Below are 26,828 nucleotides of genomic sequence, written 5' to 3' on the forward strand. Positions count from 1 at the left end.
GATGAAAGCCTAGTCCTCGCCCAAGACGGAGGGTCCTTACCAAGTCCTCCTGTTTAAATTGACTGCAGTTCAAGGGGCAGTACAGGCTACACCTGATGTGCAGCTGCTAAGACCAAAAAACAGAAACTCGATTCTGCTGTGGTGAAGTCTGGCTACAAAGGGAGGTGTTTCAATAAGATCGCTTGTCTCAAACCAGTGAAGAAGTCAACAAGAACCCAGCAGAACTAGAGAGTGACTGTTATGCCCCTTTCACACCAACGCAACTCCGGTTCAAGCTCCGTGCTAGAGCTTTTCTGGTTCAGAACCGGTTCTTCGGTTTAGCGCCGGCTCTTTTCACACCGCTCAGAGCCCGACTGGTGCTGCCGCTGCTGCGTCATGACGTCACAGTTTACGTCGCTGAGTTTCTCCCCAACGCCGGAGCTCACCTCACAATAACAACGGGCCGGGGACTGCGTTGCTTTTAATCATACGAAGCCAGATTAAATTAAATAACGACTTCTCCAACCTTATACTTTTCTCCAGAGTGCCGTGGTTCATTGTTTATTAATGTGTTTCAGCGGCATTTACCGACCGCTGCAGTGCTGGCCGGCTGCTCTTCCACGAGTGTATTCTCCCGTTAGCTCCGGGTTAGCTCACACGGCTCTAAAGTATTCACTGTCTGACTGTCACACAAGCAGCTGATACATATCCCCAGTTCCCCTTAAGTGAATGTGTGTCAGTCTGAATTGACGCTGTTTGGTGTCAGTCTGAATTGACGCTGTTTGGCATCACAACGCTGTTATGAAAGTTTCTCTGGTATAACATGGGTGATGTTAGCATAGCAACCGAAGCTAAACTGACTACTTGCTAAGCAGTTTTCTACAGGCACTTTTTACCGACGTATTTTTCATTATGATTCTACTTGTGATAGTCGGACATGACAACCTGTGCAGCCCATGTATTGATTCCATCCGATAGCTGCTATAATAACAAACAAAACGTCTGCCTGCTCTCCACAATGATCAATAACAGCGAACGGATGGTCAAAGTAAGGTACAAATAAACAGAATCACACGAAGCCTGGTTAGTGTTGCCTGACTTTATAAAGTGTGTTTTTTTTAACAAGTGTGTGGTTGCGTTCTAGTCACTTTGCTCAGCACTACTGCTTGTTACAACTTTTATTTGCCGTACTCGCCTTAAGTGTTAGCTCAGGTTAATCTCGCCCCCCTCCGACGTAAGCGTGACGTATGCGGTTCTTGCTTCTAGACGGACAACTTTTTGGTGCTCGAAACGAACCGGATTCCGGAGCTATGACGCTGCTCCGCTGCGGTGTGAACAGGAAAACCCGGTGCTTTTCAAGCACCAGCACCGAACCGGCCCTGAAACACCGTTGGTGTGAAAGGGGTATTAGCGGGAGAACAGTGACAGAGTGACAGAAACTGGCACAACATTTACCAGCCACCATAGATAGACCCCGTCAGAAGACCGGGGCTGTGTTTAAAGGGGAACTTCATTTATTAAGTTGAGGTATATATGGAGTCAGATTACATTCTCTCATAAACACATTTTTATAATAGGTCTGAAGTTTCTGATTTAAGGCATGAGCTGCCAACTAAATAACATAACACTGAGCTTGGATGAAGAAGTTGTAGGGTTTTTTTTTTTTTACAACAGTTTCAAGAATCAGTCTTCATTTATTTATGTTCAAGTGAATTTGTTGATTTATAAAGTAGTGCATAAAGCAATATCTATTTTTAAGTGAGGGACATCAGCCCTTCATGTTCTTCTGCGTGCAACCCTCTGTGAGAGTAGTTCGTATTTCCCACTAGTTTAAAGACATATTATTCTGTCATGATTTGTTTGTTTAACAGTGTCAGCCAATCTCTAATACTAGAGCTATTAAGACGTATTAGCAACACCAGTGTGGTTTTTTCGCAGCAACACTGATACATAGTACCATGACAAAAGCCATTATTGAACCAACAAGAAGTAAACTACATTTTTGTACTAATGACAGATTTTTAGTCAAGGTGCATTTATACCATTGGAAGACGATACATCACACAACATCTTTGTACGCCTTGTGGGTACACAGAGGATTTATATGTGTTTGCTACGACGTTATGGGTTTTCCATGTCCTATTCATAATAGAGTAATCATTGCGATATTAATTGAGCATGTTATGCTCAAAGGAGGGAAGGTCATGATTAGTCAGATAATGGATTTCGGTAACGTTGTAGTTGATAAATACTAACATGCTGTCAACAATAGGTCGCATAACAACAAAAGGTATACCAAAGCTTGGGCCTCCTCCAAGGAGGGAGTGGTCCAGTTTTAGATATTAGACAAATAGAAGTGGATGAATATGTCAGAGCTTTGAGTAATATTTTCCAAGTTTTTGTCTACACAGGCTAGGAAAGACTGCACAGATACCAGACGAGACATCAGAAGAGACTCCTGTTCGGCCAGGTGATTGGGTAAGGGTGAAAGTTCCCAAAACACAGTGGGCTGATCCCCGGTGGTCGGAACCGTGACAAGTTGTAAAGAACTTCCCACGCGCTCCGGTTTAAAGGTAAAGAAAAAGGAGCAAATTGACACCACCTCACACATTGTCACCCTTCACTGGCAACTTCCAGAGAAGTTATTGGAAGCTAGGACTGATTTGGCAGAGCTGGAACAAAAACAATAAATAGAAATACGATTAAGATCAACAGCTCAAGAGACGAATTGTCTTTAGATTTTTATAGATTGTACACTAAAGTGAAAACCTATTTTGTTTTTTCACCTGAAAAAGAGTCCAACGTTTTGTTTCCATTTTCGTATACGTTATTTTTGTACTCATTTACATTTTATAACTGACACAACCATGGATAAAATGTCAAGAACAAAGCCAAAGCAATTATGGGGTCCCCTAGGGATAAGAGTCAGAATAGCATTGTTGATTGTGCTCATTACACTTGGCACCTTTCTGGTTGGATGGGGAGTACGATATCATGAAAGACATGGATCCATTAGTTCACTCGTAGAAAATGCCCACATCACTAACAAAACACCAGCTGTGTTTCAGAGACTTTCACTTATCCCCAGAGCCAAAAGATCAGTTGAGCAACAAGAGGAGGAGTTAGAAATACTCGTTCCCAAAGATGAGGAGGTTACAATCAAGATCATTCACCCCCCCTATATGCAGTTCTTGTATCAAATGATGAGATGGGTTTAAGTGATCGGAATATTTAAGTGATGGGAATTTACAATTTAGGGGAATCTCCAAATACACTGGATCCATGTTTTAGTCTGTACCAGAAACACCCCCGTTAAGACTATGGACAACCGACTGGTGACCTGAGCAAAATTATTGAAAAGTTATTACAGTATAAACAGGGTACTAACCCACGAGGACAACTGTATGTACAAACTCTATGAACAAAATTCCCCAACAGATTGTGGCGACTGCACAGATGTATCCAGTCACAAAAGTTACTATTGTTCTAAGTAATAGTGAGATTTAACATATTGGAGAATATATGGAGACGTCCTTTTATAGTGTGAAACATGTGGTGCTTGAAACATGTAAGTATTTCAATTTATAGAAGAAAATGGTTTCCTGAAAGAGTTATTTGGAGTAGATGTGTTACAGTGGGAGAAAAAACAATGTTTAGAGATATAGTACATTTATTAGTAGACATTAATTGTGTTTAGATGGCATTTAACATTTAAAACAGATAGTATGATTAGAAGATAGAGTGGAGAAGGTTAGATTTACTTTACCTCAGTGTGTTAGAATTTCTATAGGTAATGCGTCCCGAGACCTGGACTCTCTCTCTCTCTCTGCCTGTCAGACTGCTACGACCCCTATCAGACAAAAGACCTCACTACAGGAGACTCCTCCTCCTCCTCCATCGAACAGACAGAGAACCAGAGCTGAACCAACAACGACAAGACTGCATCCAGAACCTTCTCCACCTGCGGCATCCAGAACCAGAACAGCATGCTGACATAAAGAGGCATACTCTCATCAGTCCCTAACCCAGGACATGAAGTTCCAAGCTGAGCCACGAGATTTGGCACAAGAGCAGAGTGTGGGACATGAAAGCAGAATACGCCCTCCATACAACAGCGAAGAGACTGTAAAGAAGGAGATGAAATGCAAAGCAGTTGGGCCACTGAAAAGAGTACCAGCGAAAGGATTTAAGAGCTGATGGACTGAGGAGAAGACGGAACCAGAGGAGTTGGCATGGTCTAACAGAATGTGAGGGGGTCGTGGCTTGAGACAACAAGAGGAGGAGAAAAGGAAAACGGGAGTGAGTGAGTTTATACATAAACACACTTATTCACAAACAAACTTGAATTGACTTGATAAATACGTAAAGACAAAAAGATTTATTAGCCATGAATTAATAAATTGGTAAATTAAAATAGTAATAAAGAGGAAACTGTTAAAGTAAAATGAGGAAATAATCCTAAAACACACTGAGGGTACTGTGAGATAAAGGGGTAGACATGATGGAAATATTCACCACACTTTACACTTTAAGCAGTGAGTGTTGTGGAACTTAGGAGTAGAACATATTTTTCAATCTTTCCATCATGTAAACGAATTATTCCCTAAAAGATTTTATTCATGGGTGAATTTGGTAGAGATCTAATGTGTTACAATATTGATCTACAGCTAAAGGGATAGTTTTAGTGACCACTCTATAAGAACAGACAAATCTGTGTTAGTTGGACAATGTTAAAGGGAGAGCTAATACCAAGCCAAATATAGTATCCCAATCTAAAGTATTGTTTTCGCCATTGTAGCATAGTTATTACCATAGGAGAACTGTTAAGGTGGAAATAACATTTGTTTGTCCAAGATGTAGAGTTTTAAAGGACACTGGGCAAAGAGCGATTGCAAATTTAATTTTGGAAAAAGCAATATAATTGGGAGTAATACATGCGGGGCCTTGGATCACTCATTGCAATGATGCATATTTTTGACAACCCATATCGTTTAGAGAGAAGGGGTCACTCAACCCACCCAGCAGTTGTTTTAAATCTTACTTGTAGCTTCACAGGGAGCGCACGGCACCAAATGATGAGTTTAAAAGACAAGCGCCACCACCTCCTGATGGTCATCCATTTAATCAGGGATGACCTGAAATTTAGAGATGTTATTTAAAGTAGAAACATATCCGCCATAAGTGAAAATTCCTAAATTGAACTACAAACCATGGATGAAATAACTACTGTTTTTAAAATCCTTGATAGAGGAGGGAGTAACTGTTACATGCTCGGACACCCAAGGTTCCACACACTGTTAAAGGGGTTAGCATAGTTCTTTAAACAGACTAGAATTGAAGATAAATTAGTGAAATGAGTTATTGATATTCCACCGGTTTTCACACCATTTAAGGAACTTTATCACTGCATTAGAACGGACCACCAAAAGGTACTGAAGTAGGAACCATAAGTGATGAAATTCTCCAATTGTTGTAACTGACCAAAATCTTCTCCCAGAAATGACTGTCTGAAATGCCGTATCCCAGAGTAGATGTTTGATGGTATCATGGAACTAAACCCTTGTATGCAGTCTTGCTACAGGATTAGACTGGGACCTGTGCACTTGTACAGCCAGTGATGTTTTATATGCAGTACCAATGACAGTGGGGCAGTTAATTAACATGGCGAAACGCCCCAAAACCAGTAGGGCTAAGAGACCAGTCAAAGGAGGGAGTTTAGGCTCGACAGTGTACAAGGATAGCATAGGGGTGCCCAGGGGAGTGCTAGATGTTGGAGTTGCATTCCATGTACCCGCACCCTAACGTACCGATTGATCACCACGGCCTTTTCTAGAGAACATATTACTTTCATACTTTAAAAAGTATGAAAGGGGGGAGGGTACATTTCTCATAAGGGAACAGTTTCAATTGCTAGCAGAACAAGACGACTCAACCCATATACAGATATTGATGAAAATGAAGACAGTGTGTAAATGATGTTAAATGATATGGATGATAAATGATGAGATTGTTCAAAGAATGTCCAAATCATGTGATATTTCAAATGATGAAATATATTTCAAATGATGAAATCATTAGAATGAAGAACCAGCTACAAAGTGGTATTACTTTGCACTATTCAAAAAAGGTTTCTAACTTTTATGTTTTATACTGTTATTAGTGATGTGATTTTTAAATAGTATGTTTTTATACTTTGTAAAACAAGTGCCTTAACACTGAATGTGGTATGGGAACGGTTTCTGTGAAAGGAGGGAGTAAGAAATGTTCTAATACCACAAGTTGCTGCTATTTTAAAAAGTGATATTGAATGTTAAAACTAAAAGTTATGCACAAGGGAAAACTTTTACACCAGAAGACCAACCAATGTATTGTTTGTATTTTTGATGACGGTTATTTGAACCATTCCATTTTGATAGTATGTTTTTGATATGAGTTATGTACTATGCAAAGTTCAGATGAAGAACTCATTGATTTCAGTATTGTGTTCACACCTTAAAAGGTGTGAAAGGAGGGATTGTTAGAAATTAAAATTCAATGTTTTATGGCATGATTTAGTCTAAAACATACCGTCAGTTTAAAAGCAGTCAGATGAAGAACTTATTACTTTTAGTATTGTGTTCACACCTTAAATGGTGTGAAAGGAGGGATTGTTAGAAATTAAAATCAATGTTAAACAGCATAATTCAGTCTAAAACATATCGTCAGTTTAAAGCTGTTTTATTGTGGAAAAGCCCGGAAGTTCTCAGGAAATCAATGCCAAGCTTTTATTCTGAAAAATCCTTTATCCGGTTAGCTTGTGACTAAATGTTGCGTTTTCTGAATGTAAAGTGAAAATGACTTGGAGTGTTACACACAAACGTACGGACTTTAACACTACATCGATAGACGTTAAGATATTATTACTGCTGAATATTAAATGAAGGTCTAGTCGATCGTAGTGTTTACAGATACGTGAGAAGCTATGACGTCAGAGGGAATTTCCGTAAAATAAGAACTGTGCCGGAGCGGAACCACTAGGACTTCTAAACTAAGTATTACAGCTGTTTATAAGGTATTAAATAGAAAGTCATGACAGAGATAATGAGGAGAAAATGCTTAAGGAAGTAGGCAGAGAATATCAATGTCGAAATCATCTGTGCTCTCGCGATATTGAACCGGCAAATGAGTAGGGGGCCACCCACTATTTGCACAGCGGGGGACAACGAGACGTGGATAAAAAGGCAGGACGAAAGATAACGCGGTCTCTTCCCTTCGCTGCAGCCTCCCTCAAGACAACACCGGCTTTGTCTCTCCATTCACCATGCTTGTTCTTTAACCACGTTACTTAATTAAACTACCCATTTGAACCTTTTCAGGGACTCCATTAGTCTCGTTATTTTAAGTTTCTTTCCTGGGAGCGAGAAGATCACAAATTATCAACAAGGTCCAGGCTCCGTTGATGTGGATGTCAGGGATGTGACCTTCCAGTTGTTAAATTTAAGTTTAGATTGACTGTATTTAGTTTTCTTCTGCGCTGGTTCTTCTGACGTGTTTGCAAGTGTATATATTCTTTCTATCTAGGTTAACGGCTGACACACACAGAACAACGTAACAAATAAACTAAACAACGTAACGATTTAACAAATCTAAGCTTTTTTATTGGTTGTAATTTACATGGATACATTTGAATGGTGTGACAATGTCCTATTTGATTGGGTTAAAATGTACATATTCTTCCTGTTATGTCTGCCTGCTTTATTTTACCTAATGCAAAGTGACCTGCTCCATCGAAATCAGTCGCATTGACCCGAAGACACATTTTGAGTTGTATACACCAGTGGTTCCCAAACGGTGTGCCGCGGCACACTGGTGTGCCGTGAGGCAAGTCCGGGTGTGCCGTGGGATTTTGTGACAACCATACGTTATTATTGCAATATACAACTACACAAAAATAATTATTTTTAATTTACTATATCAGTACTTTGTATGCACTCATTTCATAATACAGAGGCAAACTCTATACCTAAAAACAATTCTTTAAAAAAAAATCCTCACAGAACCCCATATTTCGCTGTTAACGCAGTTGCAGGTAACTAATAACTATTTAAAAGAGAACAGTCTGACCTGGAATATGTGCGTCAGTCTTTGCACAGATTGTGCGGCAAGCATGACGGGGAGAGTGAAAGGATTTATTGCTAAGGTGAGAGCACAAAACCCACATATCGTGACAAACCACTGCATTTTGCATAGAGAGGCATTAGTTTCCAAAACCATGCCCCCGGAGTTGACTGAGGTGCTGAATCAGGCTGTGCAGATGGTGAATTACATCAAATCAAGGCCCCTGAAATCTCGCCTCTTCTCCCAGCTGTGCGCCGAGATGGGAGCCGACCACCAAAGCCTGATCCTCCACAATTTTTAATTTTGTGACCTGTCTGGTTTAAATGAGTGTGTTGCTGCTTTGATGAAGCCTAATTTGATAAAGTTTCAAATTCATTTCTGAAATATTTCGTTAATAAATATTTCATGAGTAATATAGTTGTCTTTGTCACATTTTATTTGGCATTAGTAAATAATTATGCACATTTACAGATATTTTTACATGATATGAGTGATAACACGTGTTATACGGGCTATTTTGCACAATAGGTGTGCCTTGAGATTTTTACTTGTCCTTTGGTGTGCCTTGGGCACAAAAAGTTTGGGAACCACTGGTATACACTGTTGGAAAGAGGAGATTCATAGCTTTCTAATGATATCAGGATTGTTGTTGTAGGCTACTCCAAATATTAAGCAAAATATGTCACATTATATAATGACTGGTACAGAGTCATCATTTTGAGAAAAAGGCCTTTAAAGTTTCCTCTTCTCTGGATCGATCTGATTGATTATTAGCGGAGCAAATGATCAAAATAGTACGAAGGGAAGATAGGGGAAGCCCGCGAGTGTGTGTGTGTATATACGTGTGTGTGTTTGTGTATTTTTGCGTTTGTGTGTATTGTGTTTGTTTCCCGGGGAAAACACTCACGAGAAACACCGGCTGTTGTTATGCCTGCTGTGACGTCAAGTTACTCCGTTCTCCGCTTGTAATTATGCCGTTACAAGCTTCAAAGTTGTATTTATCATCTGAATTTGCCGAAACAAGTTTAATATTCTGAAAGCCAAGACCTTGTTTATTTGAAATCAGATAAAAACAAACTGTAACGGACCCTGCCGTGTTATCTATGATTACTATACGCCTTACATTCATAATTTCAGCAGAGGGAGGGGAAGCGGCGCTGTGGAACAGCAGAGTGGCGAGTGAGAGCTGTCATCTTCCCTTTACAAGCTTAAAAAATGCCTGTAGCTAATGAGATTGAATATAACAATCAAACATAACAAAATATACACAGCTAGATCAGATCGCGTTTTAGATGCGACTTTAGAGTAGAGGGGAATTATTGAAACGGGATTTGTACAGTGTTCCACGGCATCCGCCGCTGCGAAAATGTGGGGCAGGGCTGAAAAGTGGGGGGGCCAATGGCCCCCTGGCCCCCCCGCTTCCGGCACCCTTGGCGTGATCGCTCACCGGGATATCACACGGCAGACAACGGCGGCGGCCACGATCAAGCTACAAATAATCGCTCTGATCTGGCGAGGTGGGGGCATCTCCAGCAATGAGCGAGATGCCCAACACACCCGTGTTTATTTGCAGTCGCCCTGTCATGCGGTAGCGTGGCAGAGCTCTTTTCAGCTCCCTGCCCAGCCTGCTGCCCGCTGGGAGTAGCTGCGCTCTGCCGCCATGGTCATCACCTAGGGCGGTGGACCTCCATGGACCGAACCCGGAAGTGCCCGACAACAGCAAACGGAGCCATCCGCCTGGCCGAGCTTCCAGTAACGGTGAGTCCTTTTTTCGTTTCTTCTAATCTTCTAATCTTCGTACGTTTAACTCTTCGGTTGTCAGCTCGTCTGAAGAGAAAAAGGATAGTGGGGCGGCGGGTGTAGCCGCCTTATATACTGTGGGCCTGCGCGCGCATTCAGGTAGGCTCGCCCCGATTGGCCGGCTACGTTTACGTAAATTCAGTAGGTGAAAGCACGCACAGCATGATAGAGAGTAGTACCCATAGAGTCCAGTAGAGGGCGGAGCCTGTGTGAGATATAACCTGTGGTTATGGGATGGGCCTCAGAGATTGTGTTGTCTCTGAGAGCCCTCCATATCCCGGGACTGGAGAACGGGGGGGCCGACCTCATGTCAAGAGGCGGGCCCCTGCCAGACGAGTGGGTGCTTCACCCGGAGGTGGTGAAGAAGATCTGGGCCCGGTTCGGGAGAGCTGAGGTGGACCTGTTCGCCAACCGACGAAACAGCCACTGTACTCTGTGGTTTTCCATGGCTCGGCGGAACAACCCGCCCTTGGGGGTGGACGCGTTTGCACACGAGCCATGGCCAAGAAAGCTGCTCTATGCCTTTCCACCGCTGCGCCTCATTCTCCCCCTCCTGGAGAGGGTGAGACGAGAACACCTCTCAGTCATCCTAGTGGCCCCAGACCGCCGCGTGGCACCGTGGTTCGCGGAGGTGACACAGATGATGGTGGGCCAGCCCTGGGCAGTTCCTCAGGTCTGGGGGGGACGATGTCTCAGGGGGCTGGTGCAATAGGGGCGTTACCCTCTCTGGGCCAACCTCTCCAGGCTTGGCTCATGAGAGGGACAGGCTGAGACAGGGGGGATTGTCTGATGATGTTATCCAGACTATCCAGGCAGCGAGAGCAGGATCCACCTGGGCTGTGGGTCAGTAGATATCTGACCCCCCCCCCCTGGACATATTGCACTTATGTTTCCCATGCTCCTTAGGGACCCGAGAAACATGAGGCGCAGTGAGCCTCATGCAGGGCTGCCTAAAGGGCAGGCAGGGGGAGCCGTCCTCACTATTTTTCCCATGCACACCCTTCGCGAGGCAAGCGTGTCTGGGTGTGCTCTATCAGCCAAGTAAACTGTGGCCCCGACTCCTCCACGGTCATAACCGAGGGAGGAGAGGTTGCGGTGCAGTTGCTGTTAACCAATACTAGGGGGCCCTGTCTGTCCTATGCTGCTCGCTGAAGAGGGTGTAGGATGACGATCGGGAGGCGAGGCCGCCTTATATACTGTGGGCCTGCGCGCACACTCAGGTAGGCCCGCCCCCGGGGCCGGCTACGTTTATAGATTTCTCAGTAGGTGAACACTCGCATAGTGAGGTCAAGGGCATTACCCATAGAGTCCAGTAGAGGGCTCCGCCTGTGCTTATATAACTAGGGTTACAATACGTAACCCATCGTTATGATCCCGCAGAATATCCTCTTTATAGCAGATGTGCTCAACACAGCTCAACATGTTCAGTTTTAGCACCAGTTCTGCTACCTAGACAGTTGTTTAGGTCCCTCTCAGTACTCTGGGAACTTCTGATTTGAGGTTTGGTCATCAGTTACCTGTTTGATGTTGCCATCCTTGTCACGGTACAGTGTGTAAAGCTGATAGACTTTTCCATTCTGAACAAAATCTTCAGCCTCGTCCCAGAGCAGATTCTTCTTGGGGTTATTCTCACTTTTCTTAACTTCATTTTCATTTACAGCCTGTAGAGGAGGAAAAGTCCCAGACTGTTAGTTAAGATTGCAAAGTGTGGTCATAAGCTCTGCTAAGTGCAAGTCTCATTTGTTTAATGCAAAGATGTTGTGACACCAGAGTAAACTTATTCAGCTGTGTGTTATCTTTTAACAAAACGTGTCTGTTTTCAACTGCTAAAACAAGGAAGCCATGGAATCAGCCCATGGCTTGCTCATTCTTACAAATGAATAGAGTAGCCACTTATTTATTGTATTTCTTGATATATGATTTAGTGGTTTCATACATATTCCGGATATTATGTCTGTGTTTAATACTACAAAGCACTTATTGTATCATAGTACAGACACTTCCATCCTCTAAGCTTATACGCATTTTAGCAAAATAACAGAGTATTTGTGTCTGAATATTTTGAGAAACAAAGGCTGTGGTGTTATGATGAAGGCATTATTTAATAGAATATCATTATTATTCTTCGTAATAGAAACTGCAAGCCCTATAGTCTGTTATTCACCCATCTGATTTAACCATTGTCTACACACATATTCATTTCACCACCTCCGCCTACGTATCTAATGTCTATATGCAAACCCTTGTGTTTAGGAACACCAGGATAGAAGAAGAAGAAGAAGAAGAAGAAGAAGAAGAAGAAGAAGAAGAAGAAGAAGAAGAAGAAGAAGAAGAAGAAGAAGAAGAAGAAGAAGAAGAAGAAGAAGAAGAAGAAGAAGAAGAAGAAGAAAAAGAAGAAGAAGAAGAATTCAGTTTTCACTCTGGCTTGTATTTTTTTGTTTAATACACACACAGTATACAGGTAGGTGCACACATGCACATGCAAATACACACACAGTTATACACACTATACAGAAAACGAACGAACGAGGAATATAGGGAGCAAATCCATGAGAGAACACTAGGGATGATCCAGGGGAAAAACTTAATGAGTAAGAACCACCCCATAGAAACCCGGACAGGAAACTTGACAACAGACTGGGACAGACAGGAATATATGCACACACAGACTCATTACACTGACAAGACACAGCTAAAGAGGGGGGGGGGGGGAAACACCAGGGCAGCAGATTGATGACACACAGGTGGGAAAACGCAAAAACAGGAAGTTAAACCAGACAGAGAGTGTTCATACAAAATGAACTGGGAAACAGAAAACCTAAACCAGGATCCTGACTTCCTGTCTTGATCTGAGAACTCCATCACCTGAAGGTCTGTCTGACCCACCTGCTCCTTGCCTCTCCTCTTCCTCTGGCTGGGGGGGCTGCTGGTGGGGGCGAAGGTCTTGTTGTAGTACTTCTGCAGCTTCTGCTGCTGGTAGGACCACCCCCTGAGGGCAGTCCTGCTCTCTGTTTGCTCACTGCTGGGGGAGTCCTCCTCAAGAGAACTGCTGTCCTGCTCAGGACAAACAGAGGCACGTTGGGACATGTATTTTAAATGCAAAGTGAAAACAGCAGTCAGTAAAATGGTGCAAATATCATGTTTTAATCTCTGAATTTCTACCGATTTCACGTGACGAACTCAATTGGAGTGGAGCCCTGCAAATGCTATTAAGAACTGTCGTTTCTGTGTTTTTCTTACTTTGTTTGGTAGAGTTTCTTCTCTGGTGAATGATTGGCTCCTGCGCTCAGCGGTCAGTCTTTCTCTCCGTTTCCTGATTGTTCTTCCTCGCATGAAGCGATGTACCTGAGGACAGTACACAGTCTGCTATGGTTACATCACCTTATTATATTTTATATTGCTAAAAACATGCATAAAAAGACACAAGATGTTTGCTTATGCTTTTGAAAACTGTGACGATCATAATTCTATAACATTTTCTACAGTAGTGTTGCGGGAAAGATCTTCTTTTCTTATTTTGCAATATTCCAAAATCCAATGGAAAATGTCCAGGTCAGCTTTAAAAAATCAATCAACCCACTCTATTGTGATTCCCAACACTGTACACACTAATGTTTTAGTATAGTGAGTATTTGAACTCATTTTATAATGCAGATACTGTACATACCTGAGGAGCTCTGGCCAGGAGGTGGGCCACATCTTTGTGGTTGTTATCTCTGGCCTTATCCAGGGCTGTTTTACCTGACTGGAAGTGAACAGTAAATTATGAACACTAGAAAACCTTTCACTTGACCCATAGCAAACAGGATCGTTACATTCAACCTGTATTCCAAGATCTCCTCCTGATGTCACTATATAGCAGAGGTGTGGACTCGAGTCACATGACTTGGACTCGAGTCATCAAATTGATGACTCGAGTCAGACTCGAGTCATCAATTTGATGACTTTGGACTCGACTTGACAAAATCACAAAACACTTGCGACTCGACTTGGACTTGAACACCAATGACTCGGGACTTGACTTGGACTTGAGCCTTCTGACTTGAGGTGACTTGATACTTTAATTCAGGGGTCTCCAACACGCCGATCGCGAGATGCCGCTAGAAGAGCAGACTCCAGTCGGGGAGAGCAGAATCTTCAGCCGCTCATACTCTTGCTGTGAATCCATGCAGGCAGGGGCGGGTCTTTATTTAGCTGGGCCACCATGCGGCCAATCATATGCGAGGACACACTAGGATCGTACCATTATGTGAAAGAAGGGTGGGGGGCAGACGCTCCAAAGACAGCAGGTGTAGTGGTACAGGCCAGCTACACAGAGCGACGGGGAGCCGGATTTAAATGCAAGCGCGTCAGAAAAAGTCAAGAAATGAGCGAAAACCGAAAAAAGAAGCAGCATCTGGCTGCATTTCAATGATATTGGAGAAAGCAAAGCTGAGTGCAGGATTTGTAAAATGAAAATAACCTTCAGAGCAGGGTTTTTTTCTTGGTAACCACTCAGGATTTATTGTCAGAGGTGGGAGAAGTTCAGATCTTGTACTTGAGTAACAGTACCAGAGTGTATGAATACTCTGTTACAATAAAAAGTCCTGCATTCAAAATGTTACAAGTAAAAGTACAAAAGTATTAGCATCAAAATATAGTTAAAGTACCACCTGCAGAGGGATCTAGATTCAGGTGTTCTTTTCCCCATAGAGACGCCTCGCTGCACATTATCCCTTGCATAAAGATAGATTGTGGGTCCCTTATAACATGTTGTACACAGTGGAAATAAACATTCTGGTCACCTCAACATCAGGGATCTTATACATTAAACTCCTTCTGAATCAAACCGTCACGGTAGCCTTACCTTACTGATCCCTCTTACAATAGAAGAAAAACACGTTACTTTACCAGCAGAGAGAAAATGGATTATTACATTATTAATGTGACTAATAAAGAGCAGTTTGATTATTAAGTATTATTCTGTTGATCGATGTCATTACATTTGTTGAAAAGCACATAAGGACTTGTTCAAGACTCGTTTTGTCAAAGTTTAGGACTTGGACTTGACTTGAACTTGCCCATCCTGACTTGAGACTTGACTTGGACTTGAGCGCAAAGACTTGAGACTTGACTCGGACTTGAGCGCAAAGACTTGAGACTTGACTCGGACTTGCAAAACAATGACTTGGTCCCACCTCTGCTATATAGCTATGTGGAGATTGGTGTCTGGTTTATTCTGAAACCATAAATGTATTTCCGAGCCTGGCTAGCTGCCTGCCTGTTTCCTCTTGGTCGTGCATTCTCCACCTCACGCAGAGCCATTGGAGTCAGTGAGTCCTATCTGAAACATTCAGCTTGTAAATAGAACTCACGTTGTTCCTCACTTTCCCATCAGTCCCTGCCTCCAGTAAGAGCTGCACCATCTTCTTATGGTTCAGAGCAGCAACTACATGGAGAGCTGTGTCCCCCACCTGCAGACAGACACACACACACACACACACACACACACACACACACACACACACACACACACACACACACACACACACACACACACATACACATACAGTAAGCTCACATACAATTCAACAATTTAACTTAACTTAAAACTAGGCTATGTAGTGGTGAAAGAAAACATGCACATTTACTCCATTGTTAGATCATATTTAAGTCTTACTGAAATATTTAAATGTTATGTTACTTGCATATTGCCCTTTTGACAACATTATTTAAATGTGAAAAACCTTTTACAAAATGTATCTTATCAAATAGTTTATATGTATTATTGATTCCTAAAAATAAAATGTGTATTCATTTTATAAAATAAAAGGTAATTTTCTGAAAATATTAAAAACTACTTATTTAAAAGAGGCACAACATGTTCATAATACAGTATAAAATAGTTAAATTAATTCTACCTTGACCACTACATAAAACTTGTTGACACACACACCCTCTTCCACTAGTGAATACACAAGCAAATTAAATAAAACCAAAGCATGACTGAAATCACACACTCTCATAAAGAAACATATTTAAACATATTATTGTTAACACTGGCATACTGTACCTGGTTTCTCTGTGTCACAGAGCACAGGGAGCTCAGCAGGATCTTAGCCAGCGTCAGGTTGTTGTAGCGAGCAGCCACATGCAGACAGGTGTCCCCCGCCTGCATCCAAACAGATGTTTAGTATGTTTGATCATGATACAACAAGTGCTTTGGAAAATAACTATTTAACAGCCCACATTAGTAGAGCTCAATAGGGTCAGAGTGACTGTAATATAAGTTATTTGGGGAATTGACTTGAAACAAGGAAGATGGGGACCAATCAGATATGTAAGCCTTTAATTCAAAGACAAAGGAAAAACAGCAAATGAAAAATACAAGCGTATTCTCTGTCCATAGTTATTCTAAACAGAGCAAGCAATAAACGTCTTTCTCTAAAGATGAGTCATTTTGATGGCTCCACAAATCCCAGTAAACACAATCTGTATCTTGACTTTATCTCCTCGACCTTGCATACCAGAGAGCACTGTGAGAGTTTTAACTTGTATACATTTTGGGCAGACAGCTTTATGACCATTTTTTGGAGTGATATTTGGTGTCTGGGTTAGGGTCAGGACTCACATTGTTCTTGGTGTCTGGGTCAGGGTCAGGACTCACATTGTTCTTGGTGTCTGGGTTAGGGTCAGGACTCACATTGTTCTTGGTGTCTGGGTCAGGGTCAGGACTCACATTGTTCTTGGTGTCTGGGTTAGGGTCAGGACTCACATTGTTCTTGGTGTCTGGGTTAGGGTCAGGACTCACATTGTTCTTGGTGTCTGGGTTAGGGTCAGGACTCACATTGTTCTTAGTGTCTGGGTTAGGGTCAGGACTCACATTGTTCTTGGTGTCTGGGTTAGGGTCAGGACTCACATTGTTCTTGGTGTCTGGGTTAGGGTCAGGACTCATATTGTTCTTGGTGTCTGGGTTAGGGTCAGGACTCACATTGTTCTTGGTGTCTGGGTTAGGGTCAGGACTCACATTGTTCTTGGTGTCTGGGTCAGGGTTAGGACTCACATTGTTCTTGGTGTCTGGGTTAGGGTCAGGACTCACATTGTTCTTGGTGTCTGGGTCAGGGTCAGGACTCGCATTGTTCTTGGTGTCTGGGTTAGGGTCAGGACTCACATTGTTCTTGGTGTCTGGGTTAGGGTCAGGACTCACATTGTTCTTGGTGTCTGGGTCAGGGTCAGGACTCGCATTGTTCTTGGTGTCTGGGTCAGGGTCAGGACTCACATTGTTCTTGGTGTCTGGGTTAGGGTCAGGACTCACATTGTTCTTGGTGTCTGGGTCAGGGTCAGGACTCGCATTGTTCTTGGTGTCTGGGTTAGGGTCAGGACTCACATTGTTCTAGGTGTCTGGGTTAGGGTCAGGACTCACATTGTTCTTGGTGTCTGGGTTAGGGTCAGGACTCACATTGTTCTTGGTGTCTGGGTTAGGGTCAGGACTCACATTGTTCTTGGTGTCTGGGTTAGGGTCAGGACTCACATTGTTCTTAGTGTCTGGGTTAGGGTCAGGACTCACATTGTTCTTGGTGTCTGGGTTAGGGTCAGGACTCACATTGTTCTTAGTGTCTGGGTTAGGGTCAGGACTCACATTGTTCTTGGTGTCTGGGTCAGGGTCAGGACTCACATTGTTCTTGGTGTCTGGTGTGGATCCCCCGAGCAGCAGCAGGCGGGTGGTCTGAGCGTGTGCGTTCTGACAGGACAGGTGGAGGGCTGTGTTTCCTGCCTGCATCCACACAAAACCCTTACTACAGAGCAAATACACAACTCAACTCTGATAGGAAACACAGGCAGATATTCAGATGTTATTGAAAGGTCCAGGATAGGGATTGTGATATTTGCCAGGTTCTTCGGTCCACAGAGCCATTCTTTACACAATATAATGCATACAACCCACATTGTTAGCACATATAGAACCTTTTTAGTTAACAGGGTTAGGGTCGGAATGACATGAAGTTTTATATTGTAGGTTTTGCAACTGGACACTAAGATATTTACTAACATGTATTAGTGTTAGTAAATATAGCTGACCTGTTCCATTACCCCTTAGATGGGGCAAGTCAAGCCATCAGACCACTTTTCTTTGAGAAGTCATATTTTCATGGCCTTTTTTTAAAGCTGCATTATTTTCATTTGGATTGACAGAAGACATCCTGAAGTAAAGGTTGTTGCTGTGATTTGACTTCTATCTCATGTTTCCTTGCCTAGAGGACAACAGGAGTACACATTGGCTCATCTTACCCCATTCTCCCCTATACTGTAAAACCGAATAGTGGGCTGCCTCTTTATAAATGTCTTGCCATATTGTCAAGCAACTCTGTGGAAGATGAGGATGAACGTTTTGGAAAATAACAAGACTGAAAATAGGTAGACCTTGTGTTGAGCAAATGTTCTGTTTTTGTCTTACCTTGTTCCTGATGTTGACGTCAGCTCCTGCCTTGACCAGCAGTTTAACGCAGTGAGAGAAACCATGCCAGGACACCTCATGCAGCGCCGTGTTGCCGTCCTCAAACAGACACAGGACACAGTGTTATCACCGACTATCATCCTTTAATAAACCACACATATTGAAAGTATATGAAATGATGTTCCTGTAGTTGTGTGAAAGAGTTGTGACTCACTTTGTCCTGCAGGTCCAGAGCACAGCCCCCCTGGATCAGAGCAGCCACAGAGTCTCTGTTCCCCACCATGGCTGCCCGGTGCAGGGTGGTCCGCTGAGGCATGTGGACCAGCGCCTGTTCACTCATCACGCTGACACACACACTCATGCACACAGGCCTACGGTCCTCTGTGTGCATGCATGTACACAAACAGACACTGTACTTTACTCCATGCTTATCACACAATCACTGAAGTAGTAGAACATGCTTTAGTGTAATGACACAAACAACACTATGACTTTGACCATAGCAAAGGCTAAGGGGGGTGGGCGGATAAGTGGGCGTCTGACAAAATACGTTTAAGAAATATTGCCTGGATTGCTTCTATATCTTTCCTGTGAATTGAATAGTTTATTTTTACAGCTGTTTTTACATATGTTTCTCTTTTGGACTCTAATAACTTTTTCTACTTGATGGCCAGGTGCAAACATTTTTTAAATAAACATTTTTGAATTAAACATGTCACTATATCTAGAAGAACTCTGGTGCTTCTAAAGATCTCTAATGTTTCAACTGTGATAAACAGTGGGTAATGTGCACATATCAGAATACCTTTATTCTGAGGAGCCTGGGATTTAAGATGTTCATGCCATATCTACACTGTTGCATCTGGCATGTGACAATAAAGCCTTTGAAACCTTCATTCGTCCCACAGAGGGGAAATGTACAGTCCACAGTGTGCATGTGACAAGTGGAACAGTGTACCTGCACTGTGATCGCATAACGTTAAAAGAAATACTGCCAAAACGAGTCATCAGTAACACCAAATATTTCATATGATGAGTTCATTTATATTATCGCGGTCGTTAACTGCAACCAGCAATGCTTTGTCGCCATTCAAAACATTTCTGGCCCAGTTTTTGCCGTTGGAGGCACTGGAAGTGTTTGTGAGGTTGTGTGTTTGTATAACACAAAGAGTTGGTGGAGACCAAACCAGAGCAAAACAAGATAGAACATTGGACTTCATCAAGTTGGTTTAATAGGAAGTTGTTATTTCTGAGTAGCCCAGATTATTTTGAAGATAACGAAAAATGACTTGCTTATCAGAGATGGAAAGTAACGAAGTACATTTACTCACGTACTGTACTTCGTACAATTTTAAGGTACTTGTACTATACACGAGTATTTCAATGTTTTATACTTTTAGTTACTTTGCAGATCTGGATGATTGATGTGAAATATAATCAAGTGTTAAATCAGACTGTAGTTCCACCTGCAGTAAATTCACAAGCTACCCTGCAGTATACAAAGTCATTCAAACTAGCTGCACCTTTACCAGCTTTGAGAACACTTTCATGATCAATCATTATAAAACATATCATATATATTATTCTGAAATGGACCAATCTGCACAATCACTACTTTTGCTGTCGCTACTTTAACTATATTATGATGCCAATACTTTTCTACTTTTACTTGAGTAACATTTTGATTGAAGGACCTTTACAATTGAACAGAGTATTCCTATACTCTGGTAGTTTTATTTTGACTTAAGTACAAGATCTGAGCATTTCTCCCACCTCTGATGCCTATCCGAGTCAGGTATTGATTATGCCAAAATGCTGCATTAGCATGTATTTGGAGTCATGTTTCTGACCACCTGTAGTACAATACTCATTCTCTTCTAGCTTTGTTTGGACTCCACCACCTTCTGAGGTACCTCTCTGTCTCTTGGGGTTAGGGTTAAATGCTCCTCTATGTTCTGAACTACTCTTAAACTGTGTCTATATTCTGTTTGCTGCTGTTTGTATGATGGCTTTCTAGAGCTTTTTCACTGAAAACATCTGCCTGCTGCTGCCATTGTGTTGTCTGCTCACTCACTGACCTGGATTCTGGTGGTGACGGTCCTGCTCCTTTAATGTTAAGCATCTGACCCAAATGACAAAGGATTTCATGTCAGTGCTGTGTTTGAGCTGCTAGTCAGATTATGTTCCATGCCAAGGTTCAGCCTTTAATCTTTGTTGGTGATTAGAAGCAGTCTAGAACCCAAAGCATGTTAACAGTGAAACACTTCTCATCATTCACCCTCTCTCTGTTCTCTGCACTAATCCCACCTGTATCACATACTACTCTTCTTTGAACATGTCTGTATACTCAGAGCCAACAATATATGAACTGTACTGAAGATCGAAGTTCATCACTGGCTCCATACAAATGCCTTGCGATGTATCTGCATTTCTAGATACAGCTCTTCTTTTTTCAATTTCCTGTTCCCTGACCCATATGTTTCAGATATAAGATTCTGTTTGGGAGGACAGGTTAGGATTAGCTCCACTTTTTTGAGGAAATAGTGGGAAGTATAGATTTTGATTCAGGATTGGTTAGCCTAGCATAAGCTTAGGACTGGAAGCAGGGGAATATAGTCGGTCATTTTTAAACTTATCAACCAAGGTGAAAAAGGTGTTGTATGTGTAATGTTGTATCTCTTTTGTTTAAATTGAATACAAATAGAAATATAAAAGTGACAATTGTACAGGGAATCAGTGACTAAGTGCAGCTTGAAGTCACAGTGAGGTGGTCAGCTTTGGTACTATTGTGCCTTTACAGAGCCCAAAACCATTCCAAAAACCAAAACCTAATTGTGATATGGCTACAGATGTAGATGCTTTTGGAAAATATCCAGTTGATTCTTACTTTCTTACTTTTAAATACAAATTGGAATTCATTGTTTGCACACAATCACAACTGTGGAGTTTGTCCCTTATCTCTTAGCAAAATGCAGGTAACTATCAGTACCAGGATGATGCTCTAATAACGTTCAAAAAGTTCAGTGTGGAACGGTGGACACTTCTCACACTCGACGACCGCCATCTTGGCTACCTAGCGGAAGTGGTGCCACTACGGTCGCGCCCGTCAAGACAGCGCTATTCAAAAGTTATACATGGTTTTCTTTATATATATTTACATGTACCACAGTACTACTGTCACCTAGATGCCACTCTTAATTATATCGGGTTAGTTGAGTAGACTGTAAAATATTTGCTACCTCAAACGATAATGTCAACTGGTAAGCTAACAGCAGCAGTCGTGACTTCCTTAGGAGAAACAGCAGCTGTTTGTGATTGGGACAACATTTCATGTTTATAATTCACATACTGCACAACATGGCAGTGTATCAAGGGAGTTGCCGAATGTACACAAAGCAATGCTGGAATATGAACAGGGGGAATTATAAGCCAGACTATGAAAATTGTGAATCTATCTGAAAGGCGCGAACCAATCTTTGTGTTGTTAAACTACAGCAAATTTTGGGTAATATTAATAGTCAACATTTTGTCCTTCAAAGCACATCATCTTTCCCTAATCTTAAAAAAATAGCTATGACCGCCTCAGTTTAACCATAAAAACATTTTTTACATTTTAAAATCTAAAAAGGAAAACATAATCCAGATGACATTCCTGCCTGCAGATATAAAAGAAGACCTCAGTGAGTTCAGTAGGTCTCAAAAGACTAACTACATGTATAGCATTTGCTGTTCTTAACATTTATTTTAAATGTCATTATTGATATTTCAGATTTCTAGGCTAGGTCTTGTTTTAATGTTTGTTGAATTATAGTTTCTAACAGAAAAGCAGAGGTGAAAGAATTATTCAGATTCGGATTATAAGTAAAAGTAGAAATAGCAATAGTACAGTGTAAAAATACTCAGTTACAAGTAAAAGTAGTTCATTCATTCTACTTAAAAGCATCACAATTGCTTTTTATGTAGAAAGTTACTTTTAAACACAAGATAATCACTTCAATGTTGTACCTTGTGAAGGTTGGGTTCATTTCAACTACTTTATACACTACATGGGAAGCTTAGCCTATCATAATGTATGTGTTGATTTATATTTTTTATCAACCTAAATGTGCAGATTAACTAGTAACTAAATATGTTGTGATGGAGTGGAGTAAAATATACAACATTTAACAAAAAAATGTAGTAGTATCATTTAATAATACTCAAGCAAAGTTCAAGTACCTAATTTTCTACTTCAGTAGAGAACTTGAGTAATTGTACTTAGTTACATTACACCTCTGCATAAAAACATGCATTGTATAGTTTGGTATTTCTTTTACCTCATCCTCCTTAGCCTGCAGACTTCAGTTATTCCCTGTTGTAGAAAAAGGAGCATCCATGCAAAATCCAAATAAAAGCCTCTGGAAGAGTCTCTTGCTGTGTTTGTTGTCGTGTAAGAGGATGATGCTGCGCTAACAGCCGAGCGGCTACTCAGTGTGTGAAGATGTGCTGAGAGGATGCCAGCTGTTGTAGTGCATTACAGTTTAGAGAGAGAGAGAGAGGCTGAGAGGGGGGGGGGGATATGGGACTACAACAGTTCTTTAACCCTCCATCTACACGTGACTCCGTCCTGATATAAAGGTTTCATCGTGTTTATGAGCTGTACATCTAGGATATGAGATTTCAACAAAGTGTCAGCTTTCTTTCTCGTTTGAATCTTAATTTCAAACACACACACACACACACACACACACACACACACACACACACACACACACACACACAGTTTTAGTGTGCTTGTGTTTGGTGAATCTCACTGAGAAGCGTTCCGTGTGGATTAGGATCAAGACACTCAGATTAAATCTCTAATTTACCCTGCCTTGCTAGGACAATGTTGTCTTTTTAATCTAAGCTTTTGTTGCACATGAAAACAAAGCAGGATAAAGAAAGACATCTCTGGCTAAATTAGAATTCAAGTAAAGTCAAGATGACAGCTGGGTTACATGCATCAAACATGAAAATCAACTGGTCAAACTTCACAGATACTCAGATAATTTACTACATGAGCAGCTGGTGATGTGCAGACACTAGCTGCTGTTAATTGAACAATATATTTTTTTCAATCCGATTGAAATCATTTTGATTAGAGATTCCATCTTAAATATTGACATGGTATTTGAATAAAGTGATGTAAAAAGAAATGCATTGAAATGCCCCGAAGCCCTCATATTCCATCCAAACATTGGAAACAAGGAGTTATATATCAAAGGCACAAAGTCACTCTGCCTTTTTCCAATATATATATAGTGCATCACTCTTCTGGTCTGGGCAAGTGTCTCTGATCTATGACCTTTGCAAAACTAAATCAGATGAGTCCTCAGAGAATAAGGTCTCATTCACACCTAATAATCCGCTTCTCTGGTGCGCACCAGACGACAGTTTGTTACATTGTTTCATTTTTCAGAAGGTTCAGTTTGCATTCACACAGGCAAAATTCAAACGGACTATAAACTTTAAACACAAGTCATGTGCTCGGAAATGCTGTTCAACAATTGGTCAGACATTAAGGGGGTGTTGTCATGCTGCTGTTAATCTGGAGAGCATATCAACAGCATCGGCGCATATGATTATATAATCAGACAACGTGCGATACAAAACATTATAACACATATAATGAGAGACGTTCTGCAGTAAGGAGGGGGTTTCACCGACAGCAGGTGGCTCTGACTTTTATGTATAGTTTTTAGTTTGATAGTTGTTTTTACTTTACACGACACTGTTCAACACTCTGCTTCACTCTTTCGCTAACGATTTTGAAGACACCCGCGTTCTTGTGACACGTAAATACTACGCTTCCTATGTTTTGGTGCGGACTGCATTCACACCAGCGATGAACCGCTCCAGAGTTCACTAGCAAGCGGTCCGAGACCACCTATTTTAGCGGACCAGAGTCCGGTTGTTTAGTTCACTTAAGAGGTCTCGGACTGTGTTTTTAAACGGCATCATGAAGCTGCGCTGACAGGCGACCCCCCCGTTGACAGTACACTAGCCCCCCGCCCCACCACCGTTGACAATTCGCCAGCACCCACACCCCCGTTGACAATTCGCCACACCCCCTAAGTAAAATGACTTCCCGCGGCTATGCGGACCACTGTTCCTGACACAGTCTGCAGTCTCTCTGTATGTTTCCCCTCTCCACCTTGGAAGAATTTAAAATAACTTAAACACCGTTGTATATTTCCATAACTTGTACAGTAGGTATGCACCTTAAAGTTGTTTTCAATCGGCCAATAAACGAGAGAAGAAGAAGAACCTCTTTGCCAGGGTGTGTTGGACAGGAGGGAAGAGGCAGACCATCTAATGCAGGGGTGTCAAACTCAAATACACAGTGGGCCAAAATAAAAAAATCGGTACTAGTCGAGGGCCGGACTGGTTCAATGTTTATTGCAAAACTTATTGAAATTAACTTATTGCACACATTAAACCTGGAACTAACAAAGCTTAAATTATTGCCTATAAAAACAACATTAAACATTAAATAATCAGTTGCATTCATTTCTTATGGCTCTATCTGCAGCTTTTCCGGAGTCATTTCTTATGATTACATTTTTCCACAGGCCAACAACAGCTTCAAAAAAACAATTTCCCTCAAAGAAAAATCCAAACATGCCCTGCTGTCGCAAGAAAAAAAAGTGCAAAAGGAAACATCCATTTAACCTCTTAAGCCCTGAGCCTGTTTTTCAGGTCTCAGGCTCGAAAATGACATTCCCAGAACAAATGACCATATCTTCCCTTCTAAAAGGGTTAAATTAATAATCTTTATTCTCAAAGTAATGATAAACCTGTGAGTTGGATGTAGAAAAGTCAGAATCAATATAGATGTTTTTTATTTTAAAGAAAATTCAGATTTTACATAGTAAAAAACTGTAAATTATAGTGTCCGTCCAAAAATTCTTTTTTACTTATAGTGAAAACCACCCTTGGATGATGGGTTAGTAGACTAAAAGCTTTAGGAATCCAAAGTACAACATATAATAAGTACCCTGTATCAAGATTGATGCAAAACAAGTGAAATATGACCTTTTTAGAGAGATTTAGCCAAAAAACCCACTTCTGGGGTCATTTGGGTGGATTTGATCTCTCTGGCCCCCCTTGCTCGATTTTGATGAATGAAATCTCTTTATAACCGCTAGAGCCAATGGAATCGTTTTAATGCCATTGAACACGTCTTTTGACTTAATTGACAGCTACGGTGAGACGATCTGCCGTAAATGCTCCGTAAAGGTACGTGTTGTGATGTCATTAACTATTATCAATAACAATAACTCAAAAAGGCTACATTTGGAAAAACTGACACTGCAAGACACACACAAATAATTAATAAAACATTTACTTAATGCTCAAAAGGCTGAGACATCACTACAGAAAAATACAAAGAAGAACATTGGGTGCACCCTTCGAAGGATGAAACCCCTGAATTGAGACACGGCCAAAGAGTTGGAGGTAGGGATGTCCCGATCACCTTTTTTTGCTCCCGATCCGATTCCGATCATTTGATTTTGACAATCTGCCGATACCGATTTTTCCCGATCCGATCTTTATGCAATGCATTAAGAGAAAAAAAAGGTAACAGATAACGGCTGGTCATCCAACGCGATGATTTCAGCTATCTTGGCTGTTCTTTTTTTGGCCTTTTCACTGTTCTGGGGCAGTTTCTCTTTCCTTTTAAAAGTCTCTGAAAGTGTCGGTTGTTTCAGTGCCGTTACCTGAGTGGCCGCTGTGTACTCGTCGTGTTGTTGTTGGTGTTTGTATTAGATTGGTCGTGTTGAACGTAGCTCTGTTCTTTCCACCACGCGGAACCTCCGCCTTGCAAACATTGCATCTGGCTGTTACACTGCCTTCGCTTTCAATGTTATAATACTTCCAAACTCCTGACATTTTCTCTGTCCCGACTCCCGAGGCACCAGCTGAACGTAGCCTCTAGTTAGCTTACTGCTACTATTAGACACTGCGCCCTGCCCACTCTGTTGCCAGATTTGAGAGAAATAAGCAACCAGGTCGATGAAAACAAGCCCAAAAGAAGCAACACATACATGATGTTGTGTAATTTTACATCAAAACTAAGGCCTCAGGATGACTTTAAGACGTGAACATGGTCATTTTTGTTTTGTAACATTAAATAAAAAAATAAAAAATAATAAAAAAATAAAAAATTCCCGATCCCCGATTTTTTTCTCCCGATTCTGATCTTTTGAAAATCACGTGATCGGCTCCGATCCCCGATCACGTGATCGGATCGGGACATCTCTAGTTGGAGGAGTACGCAATCACCAGAGCCAATATTGGTGACAAGCCTGCAGGATGCATCGCACAGCTCTCAATGCGAGAAACAGCCAACCTACCTCCTTTCGCCCACCTTGAAGAGGAGCGAGGGGTACTACTAAATGATAGCTACGTTGACGACATCCTCACGTCTCACAACGACTTTGAGAAGCTGAAAACCATCACAGCAAACGTGGAGCAAATCCTGAAAGCTGGAGGT

The 26,828-nt window shown here is 41.6% G+C and overlaps 1 protein-coding gene across 1 annotated transcript in view; it reads right to left on the reverse strand.

The window, feature by feature from the left end:
* ankrd6a (ankyrin repeat domain 6a) overlaps positions 1 to 18,701 on the reverse strand; it is a 46,369-nt gene extending 27,668 nt beyond the window's left edge. The window contains exons 1-9 of the mRNA XM_034135173.1: positions 18,525 to 18,701; positions 18,311 to 18,409; positions 17,531 to 17,629; positions 15,929 to 16,027; positions 15,231 to 15,329; positions 13,544 to 13,621; positions 13,117 to 13,221; positions 12,763 to 12,930; positions 11,394 to 11,537 (exon numbers count right to left, since the gene is read on the reverse strand). Of these exons, the coding sequence (XP_033991064.1) occupies positions 11,394 to 11,537; positions 12,763 to 12,930; positions 13,117 to 13,221; positions 13,544 to 13,621; positions 15,231 to 15,329; positions 15,929 to 16,027; positions 17,531 to 17,629; positions 18,311 to 18,409; positions 18,525 to 18,701 (1,068 nt within the window). The remainder of the gene's footprint in view (positions 1 to 11,393; positions 11,538 to 12,762; positions 12,931 to 13,116; positions 13,222 to 13,543; positions 13,622 to 15,230; positions 15,330 to 15,928; positions 16,028 to 17,530; positions 17,630 to 18,310; positions 18,410 to 18,524) is intronic.
* Between the last annotated feature and the right edge of the window lie 8,127 nt (positions 18,702 to 26,828).

This window comes from Trematomus bernacchii, unplaced genomic scaffold, assembly GCF_902827165.1.
Source record: "Trematomus bernacchii unplaced genomic scaffold, fTreBer1.1, whole genome shotgun sequence".
Classification (NCBI taxonomy): Eukaryota; Metazoa; Chordata; class Actinopteri; order Perciformes; family Nototheniidae; genus Trematomus; species Trematomus bernacchii.